This window comes from Symphalangus syndactylus, chromosome 7 (assembly GCF_028878055.3).
Source record: "Symphalangus syndactylus isolate Jambi chromosome 7, NHGRI_mSymSyn1-v2.1_pri, whole genome shotgun sequence".
In the NCBI taxonomy this organism is placed as follows: Eukaryota; Metazoa; Chordata; class Mammalia; order Primates; family Hylobatidae; genus Symphalangus; species Symphalangus syndactylus.
Genome location: NC_072429.2, coordinates 18264546 through 18274860, shown reverse-complemented (window position 1 = coordinate 18274860; position 10315 = coordinate 18264546). Strand labels below are relative to the sequence as shown.

The 10315-nt window shown below is 41.6% G+C and overlaps 1 protein-coding gene across 6 annotated transcripts in view; it reads left to right on the top strand.

Annotated features, from left to right (window-relative positions):
- Nucleotides 1-226: 226 nt before the first annotated feature.
- Nucleotides 227-10315, top strand: part of LOC129486042 (arginine--tRNA ligase, cytoplasmic-like) — a 39991-nt gene continuing 29902 nt past the window's right edge. Inside the window, exons 1-7 of one of the 6 annotated variants that reach the window (XM_063642623.1) lie at nucleotides 227-302; nucleotides 697-1316; nucleotides 2354-2488; nucleotides 6512-6700; nucleotides 7748-7856; nucleotides 8402-8502; nucleotides 9155-9276. In XM_063642623.1, the coding sequence (XP_063498693.1) occupies nucleotides 1305-1316; nucleotides 2354-2488; nucleotides 6512-6700; nucleotides 7748-7856; nucleotides 8402-8502; nucleotides 9155-9276 (668 nt within the window). In that variant the 5' untranslated portion in view covers nucleotides 227-302; nucleotides 697-1304. Of the gene's footprint in view, nucleotides 303-586; nucleotides 1317-2353; nucleotides 2489-6511; nucleotides 6701-7747; nucleotides 7857-8401; nucleotides 8503-9154; nucleotides 9277-10315 lie in introns of those variants that run through there. The other 5 variants (XM_063642622.1, XM_063642625.1, XM_055285318.2 and 2 more) reach the window with 5 other exon arrangements.

Sequence of the window (10315 nt, the reverse complement as noted above, 5' to 3'; positions counted from 1 at the left end):
ATTCAAGCACAGAGCAGCTCTGGTTAGTCTCTGCTCAATTCCCCTCCCCTCGCCCAAACGTCCCTGAGCTTTGGCCTCGCTCCTGGCCAAAATCCCCGCGGGTTCTCCTCGCAGTGTCCACTGGATCCCGCCAGGAGGCAGCAGAGGCGCCAGCACCCAGTCCGACGGGACAGCGGACCGGAGGGGGTTTCCGCTTCCGGGAGAGGCTGACCGTTTCCGCTTCCGTCCACTTGGCGAGTGAGACGCTGACGGGAGGGTGGACGTAGTGGTGTGTTGAGTACTCAGCGCGGCTGCTGCAGCAGGTTTGGACGCAGGAGACCGGCGGGAACGCCTGAAAGAGATGGAGCAGGCTCTGACTCCTGCCCAAGCGGCTTCGGGGGCGCGACAGCTAGGCAGGGACCATCCTTGTCCTCTCAGAGTGGGGCGGCACGGTCCCTGTGGGAGCAGGAAGGGTTGGGAGAGGAAGCACCCATCATTTCAAAGCCCGTGCGACTGTGACTTTCAGCGGAATGGAGGGTCCCCACCCTCTCCCAGGCCTCCCTCAAGCCAGCGTCTTCGGTGGGCTGGAGCCTGGCATGTTTAGAACAATTCTCTCCCCACAATCCACCTCCTCTTCTGCATACACATGTGATTTAGGGGATGCGGGGAGATAGACAAGTTGGGAGTACATTCAGAGCTCTGGGTCTTGTTTTGCAGCTCAGCCGCAGTTCTTTCCGGGTTACTGAGCGAGAGGATTCCTAATAAGCCCATGGGGCGATTCATTATCAGACCAACGGAGTTTGCTCTGTGCCCTCAGCATTCGTCGGGAAGGAGCAGCCACACCAGATAAAAGTGAAAGCGGCCGGGCGCGGTGGCTCACGCCTGTAGTCCCAGCACTTTGGGAGGCCGAGGTGGGCGGATCACGAAGTCAGGAGATCGAGATCATCTTGGCTAACACAGCGAAACTCCGTCTCTACTGAAAATACAAAAAAAAAAATTAACCGGGTGTGGTGGCGGGCGTCTGTATTTCTAGCTATTCTCGAGGCTGAGGCAGGAGAATGGTGTGAACCCGGGAGGCGGAGCTTGCAGTGAGCAGAGCGCACACCACTGCACTACAGCCTGGGCGACAGAGCGAGACTCCGTCCCCCGCCCACCCCCCCCCGAAAAAAAGTGAAAACAGTTCCATTACCTTTTATGCCCAGGTGGGGAGGGATCGTGGGAAGATAGTTCACAGTACTCTGTCCTGTTACAGCTTTATACTTAATCAGCAGCCACAAAGTACAAGTTAGTCAAGTAAATTGGCAAGCCCTTTACATTTCTGAGCCATGTATTTATCGGTATGTATTTATTTTTGCCTCACTGGGTTGTGATAATCATAAAGGTAATTTCTGAAAAGTGTTTAGCTCAGCTCCTGGAACATAATGTTTGCTCATTTTTGGCAATTTGGTTTTGGCTGTAGCTATCTCCCAGTAAGTATTCTGAAATTTCAGGTGAGGAATCTCCCCCTGAGTTTTGCAGTTTAAGTTGGAAGCTTTATTTCTTTCTGAATTGACATGTCTTTACTTTTAGATATTAAAGTACAAAGCCTGGTCTGGTCTAGTCTAGGACCTAAGACACTGGAAAGAGGAAGAAACGGGAAAATTGTTTAGTCCCAGAAAGGCTGAAAGGCCGACCCTTGAGCTATTTTGAATGTGACAAAAGACATTTGGTTTTTTAAGAGTCCCAAGTCATAAGATTTGGAAATAAAAGCGGGTTGGTCAACCTGAAACTTAACTACTCTTGCTAAATCAGAGTGTCTTATCGAGCCAAAGAAAAGAACGAGGGATATGAGACATATCCCATTATATACTTACTCCTATTCCTGTCTCCCAGCACACATGTATGTGTGGTTAATATTTTCTTTTTCTTTTTTTTTTTTTTTTGAGACAGAGTCTCGCTCTGTCAAGCAGACTGGAGTGCAGTGGCACGATCTCTGCTGCAACCTCAGCCTGTGGGATTCAGGCAGTTCTCCTGCCCCAGCCTCCCAAGTAGCTGGGATTACAGGCATGCGCCACCATGCCTAGCTAATTTTTGTATTTTTAGTACAGACAGCGTTTTGCTATGTTTGCCATGCTGGTCTTGAACTCTTGGCCTCAAGTGATCCATCTGCCTAGGCCTCCCAAAGTGCTGGGATTACAGGCGTGAGCCACCATGTCTGGCCAATATTTTCTTATTAAGGATAATATGCTAACGTCAGCAAAAGTCTCAGAGGAGAAAGAAACACAGCTCATCAAAGGGAACATTAATGATTCCCATGGTCTATGCCACGCCTTGGTAGAGAGGAGAAATGTGGAAGTCAGTTTATGGACTGAAAAAAGTGCTTTTTTTTCCACAGGAAGAAGAGATTAAATCTCTGACTGCTGAAATTGACCGGCTGAAAAACTGTGGCTGTTTAGGAGCTTCTCCAAATTTGGAGCAGTTACAAGAAGAAAATTTAAAATTAAAGTATCGACTGAATATTCTTCGAAAGGTGAGTACTTTGGGTTTCAGTTTTATTCTCCAGTTTGAATCATTATACCTTTTTAAAAGCCTTTGTTACCAGAGATTCCGGAAGTATATCCTATGGAGTTTGGAAAAAGAAGCATAGAAACCCTATTCTTTTCCCTGCATTAGACAACTTAGGACTGAGGTAGTTGGTGCAAACAGTGAGAAGTTGGTGTTGTCCTGTCCTTCAGGACTCTTTGAAATGTTTCATCCTGCTAACTATTTGGCTAACTTAAAGTAGGATTTAGGTAGGGTTGAGACATTTCTTTTTAAAAATTTATTTATTACTTTTTGAGACAAAGTGTCTGTCACTCAGGCAGGCCAGAGTGCGGTGGCATCGTCACAGCTCAGTACAGCCTCAACCTTCAGGCTCAAGCAGTCATCCCACCGCAGCCTCCTGAGTGGCTGGGACTACAGGCGTGTGCCACCACATCCAGCTAATTTTTTTTTTTTAATAGAGATGGGGTCTTGCTGTGTTGGCCAGGCTGGCCTCAGAATTCCTGGCTTCAAGCAACCCTCCCTGTCTTGGCTTCCCAAAGTATTGGAATTACAAGTATGACCCACGGCACCTAGCATGGTTGAGGCATTTCTTTCAACAGTTTATGCCCATGCCTTTTTTAAAAAAACGTATTTAATTTTTAAACCATTGCCTCTATCATAAAGGAAATATTTGAAAATACACCTGCATATTTTCTGTGCCCTAAGTTGGTTATTTTACAGTTTTATATCTTACATAATCATTTGGGTTTTTCTTCACCTGGTATTTCAAAACACTTTTTTTCCCCATGGAGCTTGTGCTGTGTTTATTTAATGGTCTCATGATTTAACAGTGTTTTATCAATTTTGTTTTAAAAAAATGAACTTGCTGCAGTTTTTTGGCCTGCCTTTCATATTTGGTGATGACATATCCCAGAGTATTGACCTCATTCCCATGATTATGCTCCTGTGTGTATATATTACTCTCGACAAACTGTGCTGGCATTAAATCCGTTTCCCAAAGCTGATTGATTCCATTTAGTCACCTTAGACTATCTGCTCCACTCCCATGATGTCTCTCATTATCTTTTTTTTTTTTTTTTTTTTGAAACGGAGTCTTGCTCTTATTTGCCAGGCTGGATTGCAATGGCACGATCTCGGCTCACCATAACCTCTGCCTCCCAGGTTCAAGCAATTCTCCTGCCTCAGCCTCCCAAGTAGCTGGGATTACAGGCATTCACCACCACACCTGGTTAATTTTGTATTTTTAGTAGAGACGAGGTTTCTCCATGTTGGTCAGGCTGGTCTCGAACTCCTGACCTCAGGTGATCTGCCTGTCTTGCCTTCCCAAAGTGCTGGGATTACAGGCGTGAGCCACCGTGGCCGGCGTCCATATTACCTATTTGTGATCTGCTGTGCTCGAGTCTCATATTACCTATATGTGATCTGCTGTGCTTGTCCTTGAGTCTTCTAAAATCACAAAATTCCTTTGCCATAGAATCTTCCCAAAAGAATCTCACCTTTCTCGTTATGTCATTCATTCTACGCTTATATATGTGTAATTCTCTGTTATATTTATTTTAATTCAAAAGTATTATTAAATGTCTAATATATGCTAGAGACTATAAGGGAAAAGATACACATTCATTCTACGCTTATATATGTGTAATTCTCTGTTATATTTATTTTAATTCAAAAGTATTATTAAATGTCTAATATATGCTAGAGACTATGAGGGAAAAGATACACAAAAGGAAGTACAGTATTTTCTCAAACTCCTCACCTCAAGTAATCGTCCCACCTCAGCCTCCCAAGTAGCTGGGATAGAAATACAGCATATTCTACTACACATTTTTCTATAATGCAGATTAGCTCTTATATAGATAGGAGAATGCTCTCACTGTATTGTGGGAGGCATATTGGTAGTTTGACAAATACATTGCCCTACTTAATGAACAGCTGAACACAAGGTACACAGCAGAACTAAAAACCACAGAGTAATAAAGTACTGTGTGTGATGGCCACTGACCCTGTCGTCTTTCCCTGGTTCACTTTGGCCAGGCGCTCTGACTTGAAAGCATCACATATGAAACTGGTAGAGACAACTTGCTGAATTGATTATAATCAGATAGCAATTTTCATAGTGCCAAAACTAAGCACAGTAGATTTAGTGTGTGTAGGTACACACACATACGTATGTACGTGGTGGTACTCCTATCCTTTAAAAATAAAAAATTGAGGTTGGGCGCGGTGGCTCACACCTGTGATCCCAGCTGTTTCGGAGGCCGAGGCAGGTGGATCACCTGGAGTCAGGAGTTCGAGACCAGCCTGGCCAACATGGCAAAACCCTGTCTCTACTAAAAATACAAAAATTAGCCAGGGATGGTGGCGCGGGCCTGTAATCCCAGCTACTTGGGAGGCTGAGGCATGAGAATCGCTTAAACCCAGGAGGTGGCGATTGCAGTGAGCCAAAATCATGCCACTGCACTCCAGCCTGGGCAACAGAGTAAGACCCAGTCTCAAAAAAATAAATACATAAAAATAAACAAAAAATTGACATTTATTATAGCAGCTTTTGGGTATAAGATCATAATCTAGGCCAAGTGTGGTGGCTCACGCCTGTAATTCCAATGCTTTGGGAGGCCAAGGCAGGAGGATCTCATGAACCGAGGAGTTCAGGTTACAGTGAGCTGTCATGCCACTGCACTTCAGCCTCAGCAGAGTGCACAGTGAGATCTTGTCTGTTACCCCCAACAAAGAAGAAAAAAGGATCATATCCAAGTAAATTTGGCATTTGCTGTTGGAAATCATTAGATTGGGAAAAATGTATCTTCCTTGTTTTAAGTATGTTACCACAGAGAGGAGTCAATTATTGATTAGCTACGAACTTGAAATCAGGTTTTTTAGTGAATTTAAGAATATAATTTCTTCATATGATAGAGAGGGCTGATGAGGGGAGCATAAAACTTGGACTCTCCATTCCAGTAGACCCGAGTTTGAATCTGGCCTTTTCCACTTACTCTGTCTTGTCTTTGGCAAGTTACTTATCTGTAGCCCACATAGAAATAGTGATAATAGTAACAAACTGAATTTTATTATGTAGATGGAATAAGATAATGCATATAAATAAAGCATTTGGTTCAAATCTTGACACTACATACTCAAATACTAACTTTTGTTATTGTCATTATTTTATACTGTTGACGACATTTTGATGAATATAAATTTGTGATGAACATAAAATTGTGATGAACATGTTGATGTACATAAAATTGACAAACATAAAGGTGTATAGGCAGCGTGTTTATCTTCCATTAAAAGCATATGTGTCATTCACCTTTTTTTTTGCTAAACTGCTATATGGCAAGTACAGTGCTAGATGCCAGGGACAGGGAAGAGAGCCATGAATTAAGCACTTTCTGTGCATCCAGCAGTCTAGTGGTAGAGACAGAGAGTTCTGTGAGGGTATGACAAGTGCAGTAATAGAGATAATTATATGCCTTCTTAAATGACTATATTCCATGGGAAAACAGGAGGTAGTAGGTCTAATAACAGTAAAACAAAACTACTGGCTTTTCTGGTATATTGATATTACCTACTTTGCTCCCTTTTATTTCATGCCTTGAAGAGGTCAACATTTTGATGGACATCATGTAATTTTTTGTTTGTTTTTTGTCCATTGAGTTTTCACTTCCAATATTTGATGTGAAATTATATTATTTTCTCAGAGATTTGAAGCTGAGAAAAGGATTCCGTCAGCCCTTTTAACTTCCTCCTCCCAGTTTCTGTTCTGCTAAAACAAATGCAAAAAGTAAGACCTCAGGGCATTTCCCATGGATGTCTTAGATGCCGTGGGATGGACTTGTCCTGCTACATGTCTTAGCAAATCCCAGATATGAGGGCATCACACTATGAGTACGTTTTCCCTTTTGGTTCTTAAGATATTTGAAGGTTTATACTCAAAATATTTGGAGACATCTTGTATGATGATGGTATAGTACATTATGGACATGTTTCCATTCTTTTCCTACAGAGTCTTCAGGCAGAAAGGAACAAACCAACTAAAAATATGATTAACATTATTAGCCGCCTACAAGAGGTCTTTGGTCATGCAATTAAGGCTGCATATCCAGATTTGGAAAATCCTCCTCTGCTAGTGACACCAAGTCAGCAGGCCAAGTTCGGGGACTATCAGTGTAATAGTGCTATGGGTATTTCTCAGGTGATGTATTGTCATGACTCTTGGCTGTTTGATTTTTTTAAGTATTATTATCATCATTGCCATTTACAGAAATAATACTATTGCAAGTTGTATCGTTAGTGAAAAGGGCATTTGCCACAGTTTGAAAAACTTGAGAAAGGGGTTAGGGGGGCGCATATGTTTTAACTTTTTTAGGCGCAATTTTTAAGGTTTGGTTAAATTTTATATGTATTCTCAATGTTTAAGGGCAATCATTGGTACTCTTTTGTTTAGGTATTTCCCTCCTGCTGCGTCCAGGATTGCTGTGTGGTGGTGTTGAGTGTTGGGAGGTGAAAAATTAAAATAAGACATTTACCAGTCAGCATCCCAATTAAATATTTGATGTAACTGTGATCTTTGAGCCAGGCTTATATATTCATTTTCAAGCAGAGGAGTTCCCCATTTTAAATAGCTGCATTGTCTGATGTGTTTGTGGTTAACTGCATCTGGCTTGGGTCTTTCTGTTTTCCTTTCTTTGCTGAATTGGAAAGGGTTACTCTGAAGAGTCCAGGTCTTATAGCGTGGTTTATTTCTCAAGTGTGAATATTGCACACCTTCATGACTTGAAGATTAGAAATGTAAATATGCTGGAACCAGGCTTCATAGCAGTAGACTTTGTTATGTCATCATTAAAAAGTTCGAGGTGTTGTAATCCCAGCTACTAGGGAGGCTGAGGCAGGAGAGTTGCTTGAACCCAGGGGCAGAGGTTACAGTGAGCCGAGATCACGCCACTGCACTCCAGCCTGGGCGACAGAGCGAGACTCCATCTCAAAAAAAAAAAAAAAAAAAGTAGTTCCAGGTATTAGTGTGTAACGTATTTGGAAATAGAGATCATGTAGTTTGGGCACTTTCTATTCCTCTTGGCACTATTGATACTTTAATCTGTCATTCATAATGTGATTGGACTTCTCTGCTTCTGCCTTTTGATGGTTCTTAACGTAAAATGCATCTCGTGCCTTGTCAGGTGTGCATTTCCGAGTAACTTGCTGAAATCTGTTGTGTAATGAATCATTTTATATTGTGTTGTAGATGCTCAAAACCAAGGAACAGAAAGTTAATCCAAGAGAAATTGCTGAAAACATTACCAAACACCTCCCAGACAATGAATGTATTGAAAAAGTTGAAATTGCTGGTCCTGGTATGACATAATGTTATCCTTCTTAATAGTTGTATTGAAGATGAGTCCTTTTTGAAGTTAAAAAAGAACACACATTTTAATTACAGGGTTAAAATTTATATACTGAACAAGATGGTGAAAGCACTGTGGATTGTGATATAGGAAATTGAAGTTTTAATCTAGACTCAGCTACCACTTTTAGCTGCTTTATCTTGAATGAGTTACTTTGCCTCTGTGATTCAGTTTTTCATCAGCAAAATGAGGATAGATAATGGCATATAAGTCTTCGGCACAAGGGCCTTCTGTTTTCTTTTAAGAGGCGAACAGATCGTTTGCTGAAAATGAAAGGGCCCTGAGTTAAGTAGGAAGGTTTCAGGAGAGTGGTGAAGGCTTGAAGTAGATGGTGAGACAGGAGCTTACAAGACAGCTTAAGTCAAGGCCACAACTGGTATTGGAATCTTGAAGAATTTTGCCAGAGCCAGGTCAGCGTCTGGAGCAAATCCTTAGGAGTGAGTGATTATTCAAGATAACACACTATCTGATATTTTTTCTCTTCTATCCATTAGGTTTTATTAATGTCCACTTAAGAAAGGATTTTGTATCAGAACAATTGACCAGTCTCCTAGTGAATGGAGTTCGACTACCTGCTCTGGGAGAGAATAAAAAGGTATATGTACACTCTTCTATTAATATATTAGTATCTTAGAACTACATGGCACCAAGCATGGTGGTATGTGCCTATAGTCTCAGCTACTTGGGAGGCTGAGGCAGGAGGATTGCTTGAGCCTAGAAGTTCAAGGCTGAGGTGTGCTATGATTGCACCTGTGAATAGCTACTGCACTTCAACCTGGGCAGTATCACGAGACTTCATCTCTAAAAAAGAAAAACGAACTGCATGGAATGTGCTGAAACTGGGAATGGATTTCACTTTTATATTGAAATTTAATCATTCACATTTGAGATTATGAACATTTATGAAGTAGCCTTTCTCCTGGGTCTAGCATGTTGTGTGATTTTTTTTTTTTTCCACTTAATTGGCATTTGAGGTAGCCAATTGATACACAGATATCGCTGAAATAGAATGGACAATTTGTATACATGAATTTGATTCTTTTTCAGTTAAAAATACACAAGCAGATCCATCATAAAATCAAACATGGTTGAATTACAACCCAAATGAATGTTTAAGTCTGAGTTTGTTATTAAATGTGTTATTAATGAATGCATTAGAACAAAATGTTTATGCTCGTCTTAAAAAAATCTTTCTGTCTTTATGTTTATGCCCCACTTAACAGCCTTTCTCTTTTTGTCTACCCCAGGTTATAGTTGACTTTTCCTCCCCTAATATAGCTAAAGAGATGCATGTAGGCCACCTGAGGTCCACTATCATAGGAGAGAGTATAAGCCGCCTCTTTGAATTTGCAGGGTATGACGTGCTCAGGTATGTGCTCTTGCCTTGCTTACTATTCTCATTCCTTATTTTCTCGTTTGGAAAATTCTATAGCACATGGAATATCTCACTCAAGAAAGAACATTCGACTAAATCAGTGGTTCATCAGCTTAGTTCTTCTTTACAATCACCCAGTAAGCTTTTAAAATATGTCCTGAGCCTTTCCTCTGAACCTTTTTTACTATGTTATTTTTTTTTAGACTCTTAGTGGAACCAAGGACAAAACTCCTTCCTTCATTCTACACATCTTTCTTGAGGACCTCTTGTATGCAGCGGGTTTATATCCTGGCAGGGAGAGAAGTAGTAAAGAAACAGGTTATTTTGGGCCTTGTAAGCTGTGAGAGGCAATTGAGATTTTATTTTGAGTGTACTGGGAAGCTGTTACAGAGTTTTAGTTTGTGAAGCAGGGTAATCAAATTAAAGATTAGCTTGGGTACCATGGCTCACACCTATAATCCCAGCATTTTGGTAGGCCAAGGTGGTAGGATCACTAGCGGCCAGGAGTTCTAGGCCAGCTTGGGCAACATAGTGAGAACCTGTCTCTATTTTTTATATTTTTAAAGAAAATTTTTAAAATAATACAAATTAAAGATTACTCTGGTTACTTACTGTGAAGAAGCTAGACAAAGAAGGGAGACTATAACAGTAAGTGTTAGGCCAGGCACAGTGGCTCACGTCTGTAATCCCAGCACTTTGGGAGGCCGAGGAGGGATGGATCACAAGGTCAGGAGTTTGAGACCAGCCTGGTAACATGGCGAAACCCTGTCTCTACTAAAAATACAAAAATTAGCTGGGCATGGTGGTGCACACCTGTAATCCCACCTACTTGGGAAGCTGAGGCAGGATAATTGCTTGAACCTGGGAGGCAGAGATAGCAGTGAGCTGAGATTGTGCCACTGCACTCCAGCCTGGGCAACAGAGCAAGACTCTGTGTCAAAAAAAAAAAAAAAAAAAGTAAGAGGCTATCATCATGATCCAGTTGAAAGATGATCTGGTGGTTTGGATTAGATAAAAGCAGAGAGGGAGAGAA